Genomic DNA, 23,911 nt, shown 5'->3' on the forward strand with positions numbered 1-23,911 from the left:
TAATTGTTACACTGTCTTCTCTTTAACTCCTTCCCGTGATAATTCAGTCTGACATGATGGTGGTAAACCAGTGAAAAGGACAATTAGACTGACCTTCAAAGTGTAGTGTCATGTCAGGCAGACACTCATACTCTTTTTATGCATCTAGCTTTCATAAAATAGGTGTGGTTTTTCTCATGTAGGTTGGAAGGGACTTCTTGCTTTACAGAATCCAGCTAGTCTAATCCCCTGCTCAAGCAGGATCAACTCCAGCAGGTTGACTATGACAGCTTCCAGATGTATTTTGGAGGTGTTCACAAATGGAGACTCCACAGACTTTCTGGGAGATCCATTTCAATGTTTGCCCATCATCCCAATATGCATCTGGATGGAATTTTCTGGTTTTCAGTTTGTCTCCACTGACTCTTCCCCTGTCAGTAGGCACTTCTAAGGGAAGGGTTGTTCCCTTTTGTTCTTTCTGTCCCATCATGTGCTTATATATGGGGATAAGATCTCCCTGAACCTTCGTTGCTCAAGGCTGGACAGTCCTAGCTCTCTCAGCCTCTCCTCATATGAGAGGTGCTACAGTCCCCTCATGATCTTTCTGGCCCAATGCTGAACTTGTTCTGGTATGTCTACGACTGCTGTGTACTGGTGAGCCTGGGACCAGTCCCAGCACCCACATATGACTCATGAGTGCTGGTGTCACCTCCTTGACCTGCTGGCAGTGCTCTCCTGGTGGGGCACCCTAAGGGTGCTGTTGATCACCTTTGCTGCAGTGGCACTTCCCTAGCTTTCAGTAGCATGACCCTTCACACACTCATTAGCAAGAAGAAAGCTTTTTCCTGGGGAGGTTTTCAAACAGCTAAATGAGATAGGTGAAGCAATGAGGCACATCATTCTCCAGCAAGGTCTTCTTTCACCTTTCACTATGTTTCAATTCAAGTGGAGACTACCAAAAATGTGTTCCTAATTTAGATACCTGAGATTCCATGATAATGTTGATGAGATGAGTATTTTAAAAGTATCTCCAATATCAAACATCCCACACTACCACGGTCAGCAACATACATAGAGTAGAAATGCATATGGGTTATATGCAGCTAAGGGCACATCTATTTAAATAGACAGAGACAGTATTTTAGAAAGCCTAGTTAATATCTGTCAGAAAGAGAGAGAGAGAAGCTATATAGCTGTTTCCTCCAGTATTAAGAGGACTTCAAAGCCAAGAATGGATTTCAGTTGTATTTACAAACTTCCACGTAACATACAGAAATAAATGTCACTGTAAGAGCTGTGAAACCTGACCTGTCTATAAAAATGTGTGATTCTGGCATAAAGAAAAATCGTATCTTGGGCTAGTGAAGAGAATTTTATTATGAGGTTTTGGTTCAGCTGATTTTTTTATAGGTCAATCATGAATATATAGTAACAATCAAAGAAGTAGACATTCAAAGTGAATTATTTTACTGAGTGGGTCTATTAAATTTACAAACAAGAACCATTGCATTCTTGTCATACTTCTCGGATATAGGTCTACACTTACATGACTATAGGGTGGTTGGGCTTGCAAATTTTATCCTACCCACATATATTAAAAATTTACTGGTTTTTTGTTGAACATAACTCATGGGCAATGAAGGCCTCGCAGAGTTCTCTCAGAAGGGGCAGTTCAGTGGGAAAATTCAGCTCTTTTTTATAATGCTCTCCAAGTCTGTAGCAAGATGTGTCAAATCTGCTTATCTTCAGAGGTGCCCAAAATTCAGAGGGAAGGCACAACTCATTGTTATACTAGTTTCACTGAGAGAATTTCTAGTTATATAGAATTGAAGCATAGATCTCCCTTTAAAATCAGTGTTGATCTTTGTAGGTGGAAAAATTTAAATTATGAAAGTTTTCTGAAACTTTTTTAATTTAGTTTTGAATCCAAAATATAATCCTTGTGTTTGTTTTGTTGTCAATTTTCACAACAATCTATTTCTGCATGCCCTGATTAGTTGTTTTAACTGTAATCTACTCAAGTTGTACACTGCAGGCAGAATTCTTGTTTCTCTTCTCCATAATATTTTCCAGTGATGCCCTGTTCTTCAGACAGCATGTTCCTCTTGGGGTTTCCTACAGAGAATGTGAGGAAGACATAAATATTTAAATACAAGCATGATCCCAGCACAGGGTACAGCTGTCCTGACTATGTATTTGCACGCTTAATGACTTTAGCTTCATTTTAAGTTTCTTCCAAAGTCAGTATTTCTTTGTTAAAAATATGAACAACAGAGATCATAAATAATGCATAAACCTGTGCAGGTCAGGGAACAGCAGAGTCTGTGAGGGGCTTTCCATTGAAGCTGAAAGTGGGAGATTCCCTTTATTACAGTTTGCACATGACAGATGACTTCATCATCCACAGGTTGGTTGGATTTTATGACTGGCTAGTGAAAGGAAGGCATGCTGTCCTTCTGTTATTCTCCTTGGATATGCTGGAAAGCAAAAGAGATGAAATTTTTTCAGTTGGAGTTGTAGGTTTCCAGACCCTACAGTGCCTGGCCTAACAGACACTCAAGGAAATCCTCATCCCACTAGAATCAGTTGTTGAACTCCCAATAGCATCAGCATAATGAGGTTTTCACTTCTACATCTTGGAATTCCTATTTTCATGAGTATTTGAAAAGTGTTTGAAGATAAATACTATCTTTAAAGTCAGCAGGAATTATGTTTGATCCAGGCCAAGTAAATTCTGTAGTATTAGTTGTCTCTTGGTTTTACTACATTATAGAGAATGTTTGGCACTTGTCTTCAAGATTAGATGGCAGATTGAACAAATGTATCTTATGAGGGAAGAAGAAACAAAGCTCTCATGAACAAGCAATTTCATGCTTTTCTTTAATTTAAGAAAAATAAAATCACCTAAAAATATCAAAATCTGGGCACGACATGCAATAGTAATTTAATTTGCTTTCTGCTCCATTGCATATGTCATTGACTATCCCCTTAAAAATATTTGCTCTTCAGCCCATAGCAATTAAAACCCTGACAAACTTCCTTTTGTCACCATGAGAATATTTGTTATATGGTATAGAATGAAAACAGTGGATTTTTCACTTTTCATTTAAAATGAACAAAGTAATAGGTAGATCTAGCTTTTTGATGCTGTCACTGTCTTAAGCTGCCCAGAACTCTACTGATATGATTGTAAAAAATTTAGTTATATTCTATTCACACTCCAACTTGATAAAATTGCAATAAACCAATTATATAAAAGCAGACAACTCTAATGAAATTATTTTGAGGGGAAAACCACCTAAAAAAACCAAAACAAACAGGGAAAGGACACATGAGGAGAGACAACAGGAATAGAAGGCTTGCAATTTAAAGACAAGATGAAAGGTGATCACATGTGTTATTAGAGCTCAGATATGCAAAGTACGGAATTATTTATTTACTCCAAATTTATTTTAATAGCTAAATACCTGAAAGGCTTAATTTATATTATTTTCTGTATTTGTTTAGGATTACTAAGCATTACTAATTTAGCATTAAAGCATTACTGGTAGTAGTATAAGCAAAAAAAGGTGCAATTCTGAAATTCAATGCAATTTTAAACTGTATTACTTATATCCAAAAGGGACGTTTTTGTATTTTTCACAGAAGCAGCTCAGTGGCAAGGCCTCCATTTTTGAAGGACTGGCAGCTGGAAGGTCCACAAGTGAAAATACAGGGTACAGCATCTGATAATCCAGATGTAGTAGGAGAATAAGTATTTTACTTTTTAAAAGAATATTGGCTTTCTCCCTTCTGCATTTTGCAGTGATGCTACATACAAACTCCTGCAGTAGTCCCTGTCTATCCGAGATGGAGTATAGCTACTCAGTAAGAAAGCAAAGAGGTTTATGAACTTTGTAAGTGCTAGGAATCAGAATGAGATTCACTAAAAAAAAATGTATTTCTAAAATTTCTTTCTTTTTAAAATTAACAACTCCTGTTAGCTTTCAGTTGGTGGGATCTTTTGTGTTTTTCCTCTAATAGTGTAAGTACAAAGGCATTTTCTTTTGTTAAAGATCTCTTAGATGTTAGGACTGTAATTTTAAACCTGTAATCTTCACTAGATCTTTCTCAAGTTCTTAGCATCAAGAGATCTTTGTTCCTAATCTAACACCAATGCTGAAATCAAATCAGACTTTGATTCCAGTTTATTTTGGATAGTTACTACAACTTATATAGAAAAATTCTTAAAGTGACCCACTTTTTCTGTTTATGGATGAGATCTAATTAAATTTTCTCAAAACCATGATGTCCAGAAGGAAAAACAGTAAAGACATCCTTGTGCTCCTTGATGTTGTCACATGAATTCCTCTAATTCCTTTGGCCTATTTTTTGTCCTTCTTTTTAAAAAATGCAAATAAAAAAGGACATCTTGTTCAGCATGATGACAATGATAAGTGCAAATCAGAGGTCATATGAAAAAGATGTAAAGGCAAAGAATGGGTTTCCAATATAATGTCTTGGTAACCAGGAATTTGCTGACTTTCACAATTATGTGTATAACCTTCATACAGAAATTCTCTTCCATCTCCTGTACTCAGTTTACTTATAAAGTAAACTTCATAAGTTTAGAATTTTTCATAATTATTTACTTACTTCTAAGTTGAAGTTCTTTGCTGCCTGCATATTCTTAATTTAATTACTAGTTTGGAGCCCTTATTTTCTAATTTCACTTCTTGTCTGTGTCTTAGGTATTCAACCTTTTGGTAGTTCGAATTTATGAGTATGAAAACTTGAGAAAAATATGTGTTCTCCATCTGTTTGTTCCAGAATGCCTCAAAATTTCTGTTAAGATAAGCTCCCACTGATGCAGATAGAGGATTAAGTCTTCATGACTTCATGACTGTAGAAGTTAAACAAAAGCTGTGTCTAGGAAATGCAATGGTGGAATTGTAGTAAAAGATTATGGGATTGCTATCAGTAATTTCCCATTGCCAGTTTTGTTTCAAATAATAGACATAGGAACTTTGAAGCTTTTAATTAACTTGGAGGAGTGTGATATGAATTCTCATATAATATATATGATATATATAACAAATATATTTTTTTATGCAAAGTGGAAGTCTTATGCTTGTTGAAGAAATCCACAATGAGTTTCTTTCATTTGAGATCTGACTTTACATTTTTGAAGGGATACATACCTTTAGTAATGCAGGTTGCTGTCTCTAAAATAGCTGTGTGGCTTATGAGTAGTTGGAGAAACTCTGAGACAGGCTCATTTCTGACCTTACTAGGGTCAGCTGCAGTCTGTATCTGAGATCTTAGTCACAGTGAAGAGAATTATAGGTTCTGCTTTTCTTCTATAGCAGCCTGGGGCTATATACTTAAGAGACAGAAATGAGTATTTCATCACAGACTAAGTATAGGACACAGTGTGTCCTATACTTAGTGAGTGTAAAATAGAGTGAGTTATTAGCTGTCTTAAGTAATAGAATCATAGAATAGTTTGGTTGCAATGGACGTTTAAGATCATCTACTACAATCTCCCTGCAATGAGCAGGGACATGTTCAACTAGATCAGGTCAGTCAGAGTTCTGTCCATCCTGACTTTGAGTATGTCCAGGCATGGGACATTTACCACATCTCTCTGAGCAGCCTGGGCCTTTGTTTCAACATCCTCCATATAAAAAATGTCTTCCTTACGTATAACTAATGTAGTTTCTTTCTACCACAGTAACTCCTACTAAAAAAGTTCATCCCCATCTTTTTTGCAGTTCCCTTTTAAGCAGCTGCGCTATGGTCTCAGGAGCCTTTTCTTCTTTAGGCTGAATAACCCAAATGTTCTGTTTTCACAGGAGAGGGGCTCCATCCCTCTAGTCATCTTGTAAGCCCTCCTCTGGACTGTCTCCAACAGTTCCATGTCCTTCCATGTGCTGGGCCCCAGAGCTGATTCAGCACTGCAGGTGGGGTCTCAGCAGAGCAGAGCAGAGGGGCAGAATCCCCTCCCTGGCCCTGCTGCCCACGCTGCTCTGGATACAGCCCAGGGCATGTTTGGCTTTCTGGGCTGTGAGTGCCCATGGCTGGGTCATGTCCAGCCTCTCACCCAAGAGCACCCCCAAGTTCTTCTCTCCAGGGCTGCTCCTCATCTGTCCATCCCATAGCCTTTTATGGAACCAGGGATTGCCCCAACCCAGGTGCCATGCACTTGGTCTTGTTAAACCTCATGAAATTCTCATTCCCACTTGTCCAGGTCCCTCTGAAAGACATCCTGTCCTTTGGATGTGGCAACTGCATCACCTAGCTTGATGTTGTCTTCAGACTTTCTGAGGATGCACTTGATCTCCCCTGTCAATGTAGCTGATGAAGAAATTAAATAACACTGATCTCAGAGGGACACTACTTGTTGCCAGTGTCCGTCAGGACTGAGAGCAGTTCACCACTACCTTCTGGATGCAACCATCCAGTCAATTTCTTTTCACTAAACAGATTCATCTCTCTCCAATTCAGTGAGAGGGAGCATGAGGGGATCACACAGAAGTCCATAAAATTGACATTATTCCTTGTCCGCTGATGTAGTCACTCCCTCATAATAGTTCACTAGGTTGGTCAGGCAGGACTTTTCTGTTGGTCAAGCCCATGCTGGATGTCTTGAATGTAATTTGAAATCAGAAATAACATAGCCCCATTAACCAACAATATTTTTTTGTTTGCTTTGATGAGGTGTGACACCTACAAACACGGTAGAGAACAGTAAGTAGGTAGTAAGACAAAGTTGCTGTAATCCTTCAGGAATGTCAGACAGGGTTACCAGGAACCTTCTGTTCTTTTCTAGTGTAAAAATATGCAGAAGGGAACAAATTAAGTCGGTGACTCTGTAACTGTTGGGGATCAGCTGTTAAGCTGCATCTCTGCATCCTCTTTGTTTCATGTGACTAGCAGGGATGTAGGTACTGTCTGTCATGCAGGCTATCTACTATGAACTCACCAGGGGAATTGCATAGCATGTTCACAAAAATGGAATTGTCAAATTTTAGTTGTATTGAATTTGGGGATAATTTTTGAAGTACCCTTTTCAATTCCATTTCAAACAAGTTTACTTCTAAAGCTATGAAATTTTTAAGAAATTACTTTTTTTTTACCTGAAAAGTACTTAGTTTTCTGTTTACTTAAAGTCATATTAAACAGAATGTATCTCGGTGTGGTATAACAGGAGAACTCAAAAACAGAGAGCAGATTTAGTCCAAATTTTACAGCAGAAGTACCATATATTGGAGGCAGACTGTATAGAGGCAGATCTGTCATACTGCCAAGAAAGCATGACATAAGTAATCTTAAATATAATTCATGTGAGTACATGCAGCTGTTTTCTGGGATCATTGTAGTGCATTGCAGTCAGTGAGCTGATGATTGTATAAAGTGTTCTACTCTGAGTACAGGACTATAAGATTTGGAGAACATAATCTCACCAGCAAGATTAGAGTTTTCCTGGAAATTTACTAACTGCAGGAATTAACCTAGTTTAATCCTTGCTCTGTTGAATTGCTGAGGTGCCCAGAACATGATTATCATCAGCATCATGCACTGTCATGCATCACCTTGTTTCTCTTCTTCTTTGGTCTCTGTAAGGTCAGATCAACCCTTTTTTTTCCTCCCTGTTTGTCTTTTATCTCTCGCTTCAGATGGGAAGCCAACAGATTTAAATGGGATTGCCAGTGTGTGAATGTCCTGCCTTGCTGCCACCCTGTTATTTTTGTTTGAGATTTAGAATTCACAGTTGTTGTTGGTTTCCTCTGAAATCTCTTCTGCTTCATCTGCTGAGTCAGAAGTCTCGTGCTATTCTGTTAATTCTGAACCTTGTAGCTTGCATGGTGCAATGTTCTTCTCAACTTCATTCATGCAGTCCTCCTCTGCCGACGTTTTGTTCTCCATGTGCCTTCATTTCTTTCTTTACTCTTACACTCCTTTTGGCAGACTCTTTCTGGCATATGTGTTCCAGTTCTGTCCTCAATCTCCAGTGAATGCCCCAGCCCAGGTTCTAGCAAAGCAGGCCACAGACACATGAAGGCAAAGATCAGTGAGAATAAGTATAAGCCAAGGTAACCATAGAATAACCATATGTAACCATAGAATCAGTGAATACTGAGCCCTAATTAAATAGGACAAGTAGTTCCAAATGCTGTATAGGGGAAGTCTATATGATGGGAAGTCTGTATTGACATTATAGGGAGGTCTTTCCAGGTAATGAAATTAATCTTTAGGACTAAAATTAGGATGGTAGGACAATAGCTTCTTACATGTACTAGCAGCTACAAAGATTTTGTTGCTAGTCTAAGAACATTTTTACAAAAGAGTGTATGCATTCTTTATTGCTGTAAGACAATATATTCAATTCTGTCTTTAAATTACATTTTTTTTTGCTTTAAGAGAGACCTAATGTCCTATCCTGTTTGGCTTACTTATGGGCAAGTAAGACACTGCATTGTACTAGCAAGAATATATGAGACTTGAAAGTTTCTTTCCAATATACCCATGAAAAATCATTACAATCCAATCATACTTACTAGATATACAATAGTTATAATATCCTGGTTTAGTTGCCTGGCATAGGGCATTCTCTCTCTCTCTGTGCAAATGATGTGAGATTCCTTTTTTTTTATTTTTTAAATGTATGTCTTAAAGTGTCAGAGTTTATGTCATCACAGTACTTTACAGTTAAAAACTAATAGCCAGGCCTCTACTGAAATTCACCTTTGTGAAAAGTTTTTGAAAAATCATTATGTGTCATCAAAAAACAAAATAATTGGATATCACTTTTGCATTTAATTGCTTGAGCTGTTCCATAAATATGAAAAGAAAATATTTGCAAAGAAAAAAAATCCCCAAATTGTTAAGTATCCATTTTTTAATGGTTACATGCTCTCACAATTGGATGCTCAGAAGCTCTGTTGCTAAACTTTACATAAAAATCATGAGTGGTCATCCACAAATTCTTCAGCCGGATCCTTTACAAATTTCCTGTTGAGCTTAGTTTTCCATTGTCCCATTTTGTAGGTTTATATTAATCATTGTGTTGATACATATAATAACATATATGCCAAATGTAAAGAAAAAAGCACTTCAAGAAAAGGAGTGTAAAGCCAAAAAGTAAAAAGTAAGAAAGAAGTAAAAAGGTAATTTCATGCAAGATTGTATCACACAGAAACAAATAGTAGTAGCCCTACAGACATGGAGACCTCTGCATTCCATTCTTTTTTCTGCCCTGATAGAATATAGTAATGCAATATATTCAGATATATATATATTCAGATAGATTTAATGATTTAATTAATTTAGGTCTCATATCACCCGATGAAGCAAGTAACTTTTTTCTGATTTCACAAGTGACAAGAGAGTGGTTAAATTAAGTTGCCCCTCTAAAGCCAGTCAAAATCAGCACTGGTATCAAAACAGTGTTCAGGAGAAAGCATTATGAACAGTTCCTAAAATTGTGTGTTTTGAGACTTTCTTGTTTAATTTGGATACAGAAGTATTTGAATATCTGACCTGGGGAATGATAAAAGAGCTTAGCTTGCAAAATTACCACTGTTTAGGTACTCTCAAGGTTTATTATCTTTTCCCAAACGTAAAGGCACCAAATTGTCAAGAAACCTGAAAAGGCTGAATTTTAGATTTCAGTGCTTCTCCTACATCTCCCTTTAGAAAGTTTAACACTTTAGCTAAAGTCAATGACTTGTGAAATTTTGGAGGGGGAAAGCAGTGCCATTTCTGTAATCTGTGTTTCATTGTCCTAGAAAATGTTTTGCATAATCACTGTTCCAGTTTATTAAGCACATGCAAAAACATGTACATTTCTTGAATGTCTGCTGGTTCCTTATCTCTGTGTCTTTTACTGTGATGTTATAGAGCTTGGATCATATGGAAACCTAAAATATTATGACACAATGACTGAAGAAGGTAAGAAATATTTTAGAATTGTTTGTATGAGCTTTTTTTGAAGCCCCCTGAGCGCCTTTTATGTGTTTACATTTTCCTTTGTTTTTCTTGGTCCTGTTTTCATTTTCTTCATTTTTGAATAACTCCTTTTTTGCATGTCTTTATTGATGGCTCCATCAGTTACGACTCTTTTTTCAAGCTTTTCTTTTCAACATTTCAGTTCTTCTGTTTCAGGTAAGGAAATACTATGGGCTACCTTTAGCAAAGACCATGTGCAAACCCATACTTGGAAATTATATGACACAGTATAACATAGATTGCAGGTGCTTATTTGATGCCATGTTTTACAATGCATTCAAGAAGCGGAATTAATTTATGGATTTTTCAAACCACTCAGAACAATTGCTAAGTGACTTCAGTTTACTGTTTTATTGAAAAGTAATGAATAACCTTTAAAAAGTAGGCGTGTTTAATCCTGGATTATTAATTGTATGCTTGATTGCAATGCAAAAAATTTGCAGTTTTAAATCCTCATTCTAGCAATAAAAGAAGGAAGCAATTAGGGCCTGAATCAGGGCTCAGTGAAATCTCAGGAAATTTTTCTGCTGACTCAAAGGCATTGCAGTTCTATCATACTAATTCAGGAAAGCAGTTAACTCTCTACTAAATTCCCAACACATACTTTTCATCCAAGTGCGGTCAGCATTTCTACAATTTGGAATTATCCCTGAACTGAGACCTGATTGTCTGTAGGATCTAGGCCTCTTGCCCAGCTCTCTGATTATAATGTCAGACAGATGTTTTCATTATTAAGTTTAGAAATTAGCAGCATGTCTGGGGATGGGGAAAATCTTGAGGTAGTAAAGTTAGCCACCTACTCCTATTTTTTTTTAATCTTGGGAATTTAAGACAAATACCATAATTCTCTTTTTTTTAAAAACACAGCTGCTTTCTAGTGTTGAGTAGTCGTGAAGATTTTAAGAGAATCCTCATTACATGTCTTCCTCGTGATCGTTTCTCAGGGAGGATGGAAAGTGAAAACGTCTGTTTCCCTCTTTCTGCATCTGCTGTTGGTACACCAACACCACCATCCAGTTCTGGGGCTGGCTGTGGCAGATGGTTCCATGCACCTTTGCTGCAGGTGTTGGAAGATGCTGTTTTCATCTGTGGTGGGCCTGAGCTCCAGTGGTAGAATGATCTTGCCTCACTGTGCTCCATTGCCCAGATTAAGCATCTGGTCCACAGAGGTGGTACCAATATAACAAGAGATGTCTTAAAGTAGATATTAACAGGCAAACAGTGGTGTCTATGTTGTTTAAGTACACCTCTCAAGCACTTGTAAGGAGTCATTAACCTGGGCCACTCAGATATGACTTCCAGAGGTAAAGCTTTTGCAGTATGTCTTATCTCAGTCTTCATTACAATCATTACAATCATAAAATCAAAATGAAAAGGTAACTCCTCATTGTAGCCTTAATCGTGGGTATGTTAAGGTTTTTATTTTTTATGGTGAAATATTAAATCTACTATTTCCAAAGTAACCTTCTGAAATGCATAAATACTCCGTTGACATCTAAATGTAGTTATTTGTAGGGAAACACCTGTTGCAGTATAATACATACATATATGTGTGTTATTACTGTGCCTTTGCAGAAGTAATGCTTTTAATATTCAATGTCATCTCAGAATGCATTTCTCAATAATAAATAATTCAGGACCATACTGTAGCAACAGGAAAAATCCAGTAGCAGAAATAAAAAGGAAGCTCTTTGTCTTTAGAAACACTAACACTGACAAGAGTCTGTGATGCAGTTTACCTTCTCAAAAACAACCATCATCATTTTCACTTGTCTTTCACAAAGCAAGTAATGATTAGTTTATCTCAGAAGTTGTATTTTGATCAAAGTGAACTATATTTTCAGCTTTCTATTTGGATTTTTAGAAGTCTAATTGCTATCACTCTGCATCGCTCTTACTTGCATTACCCATTTTCTTCTTCCTCTTGTTTTTTTTTTTACTGAGTTTTTTGTACCTTTTGCACAGCAGCTTAGTCACAGGAACACATAAATCCAGTTACAAATCCATTGATTTTTTTTTTCTGACAAAGTACACCCTTATGTACAGCCCTCAAGCCTGGAGTCAAGATAGGGAATATTCTTTCAGTCCTCCAGTGAAGAAACTCAGGTGCATTTATTCTTCCTGCTGCATCAGAACAATCAGGGGCAAGAATTAATGGTTAAGCTATAATACATGATCAGATTCAGCCTAATGGCCAGAGAGCCATAGTGTTCCATACATTAGAAACTGATTTCTGTTGTTTTGATTGTTTCTCTTTGGTCTGAAAGTGGCTTTAAATTCATTTTAGATTAATCAGATCAAACTGGGAGAGTAAATGTGCCCTACAGGATGAGAAGAGAAGCTCACTGTAATCTTGTGCTCTACCAATAGCCTACAACGTGACAAAATAGAATGTGTTTTCATTTGATACTTCTGCCAAGGAGAAAGCATGTAAGGTGGATTTCTGGAATTGATTGGTAGTGACTCACCAGTTATGTTCCACAGCAGGTCATAACAGAATTAGTAAGTACAGTTCGGAGTGCTCAACAGCCACAGATTTGACATGTTCAGACTCACAAAAGCTCGGCTATAGCTATATAGATGCAGTAATTTTCCTTTGATCACAGACTGAAAACAAGGCAAGGGATAGAGTCTTGAATTTTTTAAATGAGTGAACTTCTGAAGAACTGTTTTCACATCAGATCAGATATTTTTCTGACCCAGGGAGTCTCTAGACTGCAATTTAGTTTGTAGATAACGGATTGGCTTTTTAATATATCCTTTATCAGGAGGAGAATCTCTGCCAGCTGATGCCAGCTGGAGTTACTCATGCAGATCAACGCATATCTACATTATACAATACTGATTTGCTTGTATCTGTTCAAATAAAAACAATGTAGTTTTAATCTACCTTCTTTGGTAATCATCTGGCCTTGATCAGCTCTTCCTTCTACCACATTCTTTGCAAACTAAAATGAGCTGCCAGTTCTGGTGGGGTTTAGTGAACCTAGATTAACTAAGAATTTTCTGTAGAGATCTGTCCTATTTTAAGTCCATGGAAGCATGCACTGTTGTTCACCAAAGCTCTCATTATACCAACTGTTGTGAAAATCTCTGTTACAAAGACAAACCATAGGACTGTTCCAGAGGAAACATAGGTACCTACCTGCTAGAAAAAAGAACAGTGACATTAGATTCCTATGCTTTATTTAATGACCCCATCTAAAGATAAGAAAAAGGACATTACAGAAGGTCTGTGCCTAAGATTGACCTCAGTGGCCTTCTAAAAATTGGAATAACATAGATATATCCTCAGCTGGTCCTTTTTCTTGGTGGCTCTGTGCTTCCCCTTCAGTGAGCAAGTTTTGATTTGGTTTAAAGGAGTAAAGTCTTAGAAAAAGGAGGGAGGGAGGGACGGAGGGGGCATTGCTCTGCTGTTTTTTTACATTTCACTATCTCCATGTAGGTGGGTGCTACTGCTTTGTCAGTTTCATGTTTTTGATAGTTAATAATGCTTTTTAATAATTTCCTTGCACTTCTGGTACCTACATTGAATGAACCTAATGGAAGGTAATGATGTTAAACAATGTAGACTGAACCATGCATCTACTGAGAAATAAAAATAAAAAACCCCACATATTCCATTTCAAATGCTGATTTTGACTTCTGTGACAGTGACTTAAGAGTGTCCAGAATGAAATGGCGTAACTTAAAATTGTTAAAGGTCAGTGTCAGAAATTCTTTCTAAAGATGCTGAGAGGTTTTTGTAAATGTGAAAAAATGGAGGACACATTCAATTAAACTAACCTAAACTGGTGTGACTCTCTGTGAAGACATTTTCTTTTCAGTTCAATAATAGCCATATTTCTCTGTTAAAAAAACCTACAGAGTTTCACACAATCTCAAATGAAATACTAGAATATCCTTAGGATCTTCATCATTTTAATTAGCCTCTAAAACTGAACCCTTAATTCGAAGGTCCTACACCATTCTGGAATAGGTGGAGACATGGGTGGCTCCACAGCTATTTTTCAGAAAATGTCTCAGCTGCATCATGTTCATTGATTGCATAAAATGCATTTGTATATATGTGGCATCACAAACTGTATTTTCAAGCATATAAAGCTTAGTTGGAGTCTTAAAGCTAGCACAATCCTTTAGCAAGCTGAAATTATATTAGACCTTTTCATATCTACTCATTCTTCTGGATAAGCTAACTCATTCTTTTAATTTTTAAGTGCCACTACTCTTTCAAAAGAAATTAGGAACCACTATGACTCAGCATTTTGGCTTAAAATATTTGGGGATATGATTTGTATTTTTTCCTGTTTTCTTCTCTTTTATCTGCTATCCAAAAAAATTCTCATTCTTTCACTCTTTCTTTATTTAACTCTTTGTTACTTCTTCCCTTCTAACTAGAATTTCTGGCTCTACCCTGTGCAGTGAAATAATGAGATAAATAGTCATATTATTTATGATTGTGTTCTATGCTTAAATACTATTTTGCAGGCGTTTTACTCTAGGTGCCAAGAAGATAATATTTGCCAAATATTGTGAATTGCTATGCTATTTTTTTTTTTTTTTTTTTTGGAGCATGATGTGTTTGTGAAAAGATAGGGACTTCAGAAAGGACAGTAATAAATATTTATAAATAAAATCTTAATAAATATTTGTGGTATTTTTATTACTTTCCAAGTGGTTTGCTGTCAAGAAACTAGCTCCATTTCACAGCAAATGATAGCTGGTAGTCCCTGTGAACTGCTCATATGTTTCTTCACATACAAAAGTGTGGGTACAGGGGTTTGAAGCTTCTGTTTTAAGGAGGGAAGAGAGGATTTCTTTCATGACTAATGATTTATCTTTGTGTGCTTGGAATTTCTCCAAGTTTTTAGCTTGGCAACAAGTGACTGTTATCCAAGTAACTGAATTAATTCATGACTTCTTACTTTTACTTTCCACTGATAATCTTTTATATAATTACATTGAAATATCTTCTGGTCTTAAGTCTGTGCTGGTTTTGCTGCAGGGACCCAACAGTTTTCAATGGAAAATAGTTGAATAATCAAAAGAGCTACAGGCCTGTATTGTAATAGTATTTTGAATTAGAAAAATGTGCTGTAAAATAGCCACGAGTTAGACTCCTAAAAAATATTTTAAAATACTACAAGTGCAATTGCAATCAGGATAAATCAGTAAAAGCATATACATCAACTTTCTACACATCATAGGTTGTCATAAGATGTCCAAAGAGTCCTTATATAGAAAGATCTATCAAGGCAGAAAAAGGTTTTATTTGGTATTTGGCATCTTTGACATTGCTGTGTTTTAATGTATAATTTGGACACAGTGGTCAATAAAGAGTGACAAAACTTGGGACCTCTGGACAGTGTGTTGCCCCAGAGAGTGTAGAGGTTGAGCTGCATGGTTAACTTCATGGGAGACAAAAAAAAATCCACCTAGTCGGTTAAGAAAAAAATTTACCTTTACAAACTTGATATTAATATCATGTATTCTGAAGATTTCTTCTTCCCCTTTGGAATTACAGAATCACAGAATATGCTGAATTGGAAGGCACCCACAAGGATCACCAAGTCCATCTCCTGGCCCTGCACAGCACTATCCCCAAGAGTCACACTATGCGCCTGAGAGCACTCTGAACACTTCTTGAGCTCTGTCAGGCTGGTGCTGTAACCACTGCCCTGGGAGCTGTTCTGGTTTCCAACCACCCTCTGGGTGAAGAATTTTTCTCAAACACCCAACATAAACCACCCCTGACTCAGCTTCAGGTCATTCCCTCAGGTCCTGTCACTGGTCAGCACTGAGAAGAGACTGGTTCCTGCCCCTTCCTTTCCCCTCATTAGGGTGTTGGAAGATTGCAATGAGGTCTCCTCTCAATCTCCTCTTCACCAAATGAATAAACCAAGTGATCTCAGCCACTTCTCATACAGCTTCCCCTCCAGATCCTTCACCATCCTCTTCTTCCTCCTTTGGATACTCTCTAACTCATCTAGTTTGATGTATTTCTGATGTTGTGGCACAACCCAGAACTGCCCCAGCTCAGAGCAGAGCAGGACAAACCCCTCCCTTGCCCCGCTGGTGATGCTGTGCCTGATGCCCCCCAGGACAGGGTTGTCCCTCCTGGCTGCCAGGGCACTGCTGGCTGATGTTCAACTTGCCATTGACCAGGACCCCCAAGTCTCTTTCCATGGCACTGCTTCCCAGCATCTCATTTCCCAGTCTCTCCATACATCCAGGGTTGCCCCATCCCAGATGAAGAAACAAGCACTTTTTCTTGTTGAAATGGTTGGTGATTTCCCAAACCTTTGTTGAGGTCTCTCTGCAGGGCCTCCCTGCCCTCGAGGGTGTCAACAGCTCCTCTGAGTTTTATATCATCTGTGAACTTGTTCAATATCCCTTCCAGTCCTACATACAAGCAATTTATGAAGATGTTGAAGAGCACAGGGCTGAGAATGGAGCCCTGTGGAACCCACCAGTGACAGGTCCCCAGTCTGATGTGACCCCTTGTGCCTGACCCATGAGCTAGTTGACCACCTATCACATGATGTGTTTGTCCAGCTGTGGGCTGCACATTTTGTCCAGAAGGATTCTGTGAGAGACAGTCTTGGACGATTTACTGAAATCCAAAAAGATCACATCAATTGGTTTCCATTGATGAGCTGTGTGTGTTATCTTGTCATTAAAGGAAATCAGGTTTGATAAGCAGGACTTTCCCCTCATGAAACCACGCTGGCTAAGTGACTGTGTTGACTTTCAGGTGTTTTTCAGTAACTCCCAGAATAATCTTCTTCATAATTTTACCAAGCACTGAAGTGAGTAGAAGTCACAGACACATAGATGAGTCCAAAGTGACAAAGCTGACCACATTCACTATAATGAGTATGGTCAATATATGTGTTAATATGAAATTCTATTCTATGGTATTACTAATTGAGAACTGAAACTCTTTGGTTTGTTTATGATATCTTGATTCATGTATTCATCTTCTGCTTCAGCTGAAATCTTACACCAGCACATTTATAGGTGGATTTTTACTGACCTCTTCCAAAGAAAAATCGCAGCTTTTGTTTTCAATTTCTTCTTCTGTTTGTTGCTGTTCTCAAAAAAAATTTCAGTTTTATTTCCACAAAAAAACCCCCAACAAATCACAGCCCTGTATATGGGAACATGAGATAGTGTTTAATAGGGTATTTGTTGTTTGAGGAGGAATTTAAATGATTATCAGCAGTGATCTATGGAGCCTAAGGTATGGCAAATAAACTTTGCATCTCAAAATAGCTGCATTGTAATAATGACAATGTTTTCTTTTAGGAAAGTTCAAGGAAAGGGCCTCAATTCTGCATAAGATTGCCAAAAAGAAGTGCCAGGTGGAAGACAGTGAAAGGCAGAATGGAGCTGCTAATCATGGTGAGTGCAGCATTACAGATTTATCACATGGTCCTGATATTATTTTCATTGTTTTATTTTGTTTGAAAATTGTTAATCATTACTTTCTCCTACATTACATATGCTATTTTAATAAAAATACTCTGATTCTCTCTACCAAAGAGTCTGAGAATTATGAATGGGACAGAAGTTAAATGCAATAATAGAAAGCCAATCAAGGCATATAGAAAGTCTTCTACAATGTTGAAAAGAAAAAGCAAAGCTGATTTTGGTTATGGACTGAAGTGACAGAGAGACAAAACTTCCTTGCAGTATATACAAGAAAATTTAATTAATTTACTGAAATTCTCTAGTAGAACATGTGCTTTATATGGTATACTCTTGTCACAAAAAGTATCACCTTTATATTTAAGATTTGATTTGTCTGTATACTACTTGCTAGAAGCCTTTGAGGCCCATCTGTGCTAATTGTGCAAAATTAACTGACTAGGGTTTGCCATTAAGGCAAGAATTTATATTTTAGTTCCAAAGTTCCTATGCTAAAGGAAAATCTGTACCATGAAAAAATCTGTTTTCTCTACCTCATCATATTATCTGCATTAGAAAACCGGATACAAATGTGTCAAATAAGATCTGAATAATTTTATTATTACTTGACACTTTTTCTGACCTTGTGTTATGTTTACATATTATTTGTTTCCAAAATCAGGCAGTTGGTTGGGACAGTCTGTTAATAAACCATAATGCTAACTGTGGGGTTAAGAGACAACACACATATACTGAAATAATTACAGATAGTCTGGCAGTCTGCTGTGGCTGTGATCTCAGATTTTTAATTTAGAAGAATCTCAGGATAGCAGTAATGTAACTAGACAGCTGTATTTACTTCTATGCACAAGAGCATACCATAAGGCATGTTGAACTTGAGTAAGGCATTTCATATTGCTATTCCCCATTTGTACTGTCCAAGGGGGGTTAGGGCCATTGACACATTTATGTACTACATACTTAGGGAGGTTACTGCTTACAGAATTCCAAGATAGTCAAAGTAAGAAAAAAATTTTAAAAAATTTGGCATCAGAAACCAAAGGCCTAACTTCATCCCTTAAGCTCATGTGGAAGTTCAGCACAAGGACTACAGGATTCTGGTTTAAAGATCATCCTCTATAATTAGATGTTATTACACCATCTGTTTACTCTTTCCCACATTTTTGCATGGAAGATGGCAGGATTATGGCTTGGAGGCAACTTTACTAATTGCAGGGGTCAGTGTGTTAGAAAACTTACAGCACTGAATGTGTCCCCTCACCTGCAAATGCAGCACAGTGCATTCTATAATGTCAGGGGTGAATGCTGTACATCACTTTTTACCTGAAGTATTACACTCAGTGCATTTTGCACAATCAGAGAGCTCTGAATATTGCAATGAACTTAAATATTTATTGGAATGCAACTCTCAATGCTTATAAGATCTTTATTGAAAACATATACCAGGCAATTTTTTCTCTCTCTTTTAACACAGATGTTGGTTCAACTTTAATATTTGATAATTTCCTCAGACTGAACATATGATAGCTATTTCACTAGTATATTTGTAATTTAATATTCTGATCTGTTGTTTTCCTGCTCTTATGCTCTTATCCATGGATGATCCACAGAGAAAGGTGCAAAAGTGGAAGTTGCAGTAACACCACCGAGTGATTCAGGACCAGTGCAGAATGGAATCGCACATAATGTCGAAGAGGTTAATGACTTTTTTTATCTTTTTTTAAATTCTTGTGTTAGTAAATATATTGCATGCTTGATTGTGCTTTTCACTGAAAGTGAATATCTTAATAGAAAGGAGCTGACCGTATGAACTGTCTACATAATATTTAGTTTTCATTTACAACTGAACTCAGTGTACAGTTTGCCACATATGAAAGATCTTGCCTTCTGTTCCTGCCCTTCATTGTAAGGTAAAGTGGGAGTCTGGAATCTATTATTCTGGGAAATGTATCTTTACTTTACAGGTAATATGTTTGCAGCCCTAAATATAGCTAATAGAAATTACTTGTCACATTGCACAAAACCTATTCTCTTAAGACAACCTGTCAGGATGTGCCTCATGCAATAGTCAAAATTCATTATGAAGGAGGACCTGTACACAAACTTCTGCATCCTGCCTTCTGTTACCTTGCTTCATATGATTTTTTTCCCACTGAGATTGTTCAGTGAAAACAATGAAGATAAAGCAATCTTAAGCAATTACATATCACAGCAATGTCCAAATGCTATCAATTTATATCGTAATAAAACATTTCCTAGGCTTGTTCAGAAATCTGAAAGGTCAAGGAGCTTTATCATTTGAGATAAAGGCTTCAGTTTCAAGACACTGCAGGGGAAGAAGGGAAAATTATTGCAAGAGTACATTACTCAGCAATGTGAAATTCCTTTCATCTCCCTTTGGACAGTTTAAATTTGCAGTGATGCAGGCTTTGGAACTTTTATGTTAATTTCAGCAAGTATTAGGACATTCTGAACAATGATTTTTATGTATGAGATGTAGGATACATTATTTATCCTTATCTAAATGGCACAATAGAGCAAAGCAAGGAGGTTTGTAACTGGTGGAGGAATGAGTCTGCAGATTTAGCTCCATCAATCTAAATGAAAGGATTTCAGGTATCTGCTGTTAAAATAAAAACTAGCAGTCTCCTAACAGCATTTTGAGATGGTCCATGCTGGATTCCTCCCCAGTGGCCTTTCCAATTTTTTCTTCTTCCAGTGGTATCCTGGCAGCTTTCTTAGGCTGCTTGAGTTATTGATATGCTGAAACCTATTTTGTAATTTAAAAATACATACTGGAATTTTTGAGAAGTTGCAATAAAAGTAGTCTACTCATCCATGGAACAAGTAAATAGGCTTCCATAATACTTAGGACCCTACTTTCAGGGTCTCTGCCAACTCTGTATTGTACCAGAGCCTCTCCTCAAGGTATTGACAGACTTTTTGTGTATAGCTTCCTTAAACACCTTTCCAAACTCTAGCATCACTCTGAAGCTAACATTGGACGGTTCAGTTTCCTTCTGCTCTGCATATTGACTTCATGGACACTAATAAGATTACTATCAATTTTTAGAAGACAATAAAATTTGCAGGCAACAGCAGAAGCCCACTCACAGCATTTCTGTAACCCTTTCCATTGATGAATTAAAATTTGAAGAAGGGAAATTGTTCATTGCCCTCCTAAGCCATCTTTATAGCTTTTCCAAACTTGACCTTGAGTTTTGATCTTTTTGTAACCAAGTGTCTCCATTGTATATTGACACTAGTTGTTTCTGTTTCTAAGTAGAATTCAATCAAGTAGCTTGAAATTTTGATGGTTTTTCCTTACTCTAATTAAAAAGGAATTGCTGTAGTGTCAGAATTTGGAAAGATAGCATAAAGTTGCTTCTCTCTGGTTTTCAACTTACAGAGTCTAAAGATACAGGTTCGTGATCCATAAGTGCTGTTTTGAAAAATCCCTTAAAAAAACTGTTGGTGTCTCCACATTCTGGTAATGATAATATAGAGACACTGTCAATCTGGATTGACAAAGCTTCAGATATGCCTTTGGGGGAAAAAAAATGTTGTCCTGAAATCTGCAGGATGTGAAGTGGATATAGTCATATAGTAGGTCATCCTGAAGCGTGTTTGCTGTGATGATACAGAAGACCTGCATAGGGACCTAATTCTTTCTCCTGCATTGTCAACTTCCATGAAGTATGTTCTTCATGCTTTTCCCTCTTGCAAAGCAAGCATATCTGTGGGGTTTTTATTACTTTTCACTGATGCAGATTATAGTGTCTGGGTCTAAATCCCTAGACACAAGCATTTTGGAATATCAATCTCTATATTAGAGCAAATGAGTACATTAAATATCCTGTGTTCCCCTAGTAAAAACAGAATATGAACATAAATCAGTTTTACTTATAAATGCCCATTATTTTAAAACTACAATGTTGAGGAAAAGGCCCTTGTGAAAAGACAGTCTCAGAGTAAGGCTACAAGAAAAGGAGAAAAAATAGCTTTGTATTGTATTTTAATTTTCATATATTTGTAATTTTTTTTTTTTTTTAAGCATAATACTCCAAACTGCCATGATTTAGTTTACTTCTCCTAATTTCTTTAGGAGCTTTTTAGGAACCTCTTTATATTTTTTCCAAATTATTTTTCTTTCCTCCCTTCCTTCTTTTTCAAGAAAGAAGAAAAGGCTTACACAGAGCTGGAACACCACACAAGACAGATGCAAGGACACTGTCGAGTTAATGATTTCTGCAAGGTGTCATGACTAGGTGGATTTCACCTATTTTATTCAGGATTTTTTGTTTTGTTTTGTTTTTAATTTTTTAATTTCTCTCTTCCAAACTCCACTGTCTTGCTTTTCCTTTTTTCCTAGGGGCTTAACTCCGTTTTTCTTACTCCACTGTCCTCCAGGGAAATTCAGCTTTTCTCTTTCTAGCTCAAGCCCTTGAGCAACAAGAAAACCTCTCTCCTAATGCTGCTTGCAGAAATTTAAAAAGGGTGTCCAGAAAATGTACCCAGCAACCCAATCATTTGAGCCAGACAGTGACATTCTTATCACCCCACTTAGCTACAAGCAAATGCTGCCAATGTCCTACTCTTTGATAAAACTGGGATCATCAGCTAAGAAGGACAGATGACTGTGGTCTCCTTCCCATTCCTTAGACAGCACAGGAGGGAACAATACCTCCTCCCACCATACCATCTGTAAGACATTACTGCTTTATTTGAAGTCAGAAATTGCCTTCCTTTCTGCTGGATATTGCATCTTCCTTGGGGATTTTGTTCTACTTAGAGCATTCTGTCTCTTAACCTTTAGCAGGTTGCCACAGAGGAGAAGATTCTGTTATATAAGGCTTCACAGAGTGGTACCAAGCATGAATAAGAAAATGAAAGAAGACTAAAAGGACACTTAGTAGCTCATTAAATGTTTTATAAAGTGCCCTTCAGAATGTGATCCTTCTGAGAAGTCCAGTTCCACCCCCGGCCACCTTCTTAACCAGCATTTGGTAGTCGTTTTAACCTGTGGCTTACCTAAAAATAGCTTCCAATCTGAAGATAACACCTTTTCCTCCCACCTACACACACACGCACACATGCACGCACATACACACATACACACGTACACATGCGCACAGTTTTTCCTGTTTCCATGGAAACCCCGCTGGAAAGTATTTACATGCCAGCCATGACTGAGATAACTTTTCCATGAAAATATAAGGCAGTTTTTATGTCACAGGAGGATGATGCAAAGGCTTCATTGCTTGCATTGGATTTAATCCGTTTACCTGGGCAACAGTCCGGCAAAGCAGGTTTTGCCTTCCCCACTGAAGAGCAGCAGCACCATTTCAGGACAGAGCACTGATGGGGACATATCTCCCCTGCCCTGGAATACTCATTCCATTCACATCAAATTAGCTTGGTGTGAATGTGAGTACCGTTGCTTTCTCTGTCTCAGGGTATTAATCTGAGCTATGTTAAACATGACGATTTCATAGAGACAGAGGATAGAGAAGATTAGAGCAGCCTTCATTGTAAGGCTGTGATATATTCCAGCATCCCTGGTATTGGTTTGATTCACCATAAAAAAATTATTTTCCAAAACCCAAATACTTTTTCAGTTGCCACACTTGGTCTAAAGTAAATGTCTGCATCTTGTTTGCTCATTGTAATTTGTAGAGAAGGTGCTGCTATCAGAAGGGGTTGATCTTCATTTTCACAATGTTACTTTGTTGCCTACTCCACATTTTTTGCTGCTGTATACCGGTCTGACTTACTTGAAAATTACGACTGTGAAAAATGGCTTGAAGACAAAGGCTTATTCTGTAGAAGTGTCTCCATGATACCATGGTTGTAATTTCTCCTGGTGAGCTGATTGCATTTTTGTGTGTTACATTCTGAGAATTTCTTCTCAAATTCCCTGAAGAGTGCTGGCAATAATATAGCATAAAGACTAGCATATAAGTTTTGGGAGCTGTGATTTTACTTATTTCTGCAAGTGCCTAAGAGGACTCAAGCAGCAATAGGAGAATCTGGACCAAACACCTACCTGAGCTTACTCCCTCCTGTAGAGTCTGCTCAAAAGGTAGCTCTCTTCAGTGAGTTTACTGTGCAGCCAGGATTTGCACAAATTAGCTGTCCTAAGAGTATCCAGTCATAAACATAAGTCTTAGCATTCTGAAAGCTAATGCATTTAATATTACTGCCTGCTTGAATTTTCCTCAAGAATTTGTGAGGAAATATGTTGCTTTCTATCTTAGTCAACCCATAGAAATTGCATACTCTTGTACTAGCTTACTATCTCACCCTATTTGTCTTTTTTTTTTTTAATGACATGTTGGAGAAGATAAATGAGTGATATGACTTACAGACCAGAAACAAAAGGCAGAGATTGAGTTCATAGTAGGGCTCCAGTCGCCTCTATTCTGCCTTTCTAGTGAAATAGATTAATGTGAGATGTGGCCTTCTAAATAAAAAGAAATAAACCTCAGTGCTGAAAATCACTACATACCTC

The 23,911-nt window shown here is 37.4% G+C and overlaps 1 protein-coding gene across 4 annotated transcripts in view; it reads left to right on the forward strand.

Annotated features, from left to right (window-relative positions):
• SLC24A2 (solute carrier family 24 member 2) overlaps positions 1 to 23,911 on the forward strand; it is a 107,374-nt gene that overhangs the window by 63,287 nt on the left and 20,176 nt on the right. For 2 of the 4 annotated variants that reach the window (XM_086867572.1, XM_023943640.2), the window contains exons 5-7: positions 9,862 to 9,912; positions 17,278 to 17,373; positions 19,011 to 19,096. In XM_086867572.1, the coding sequence (XP_086723698.1) occupies positions 9,862 to 9,912; positions 17,278 to 17,373; positions 19,011 to 19,096 (233 nt within the window). The remainder of the gene's footprint in view (positions 1 to 9,861; positions 9,913 to 17,277; positions 17,374 to 19,010; positions 19,097 to 23,911) is intronic. The other 2 variants (XM_086867573.1, XM_086867575.1) reach the window with 1 other exon arrangement.

The sequence above is a fragment of the Cyanistes caeruleus genome, chromosome Z (genome assembly GCF_971803275.1).
Source record: "Cyanistes caeruleus chromosome Z, bCyaCae1.hap1.1, whole genome shotgun sequence".
In the NCBI taxonomy this organism is placed as follows: Eukaryota; Metazoa; Chordata; class Aves; order Passeriformes; family Paridae; genus Cyanistes; species Cyanistes caeruleus.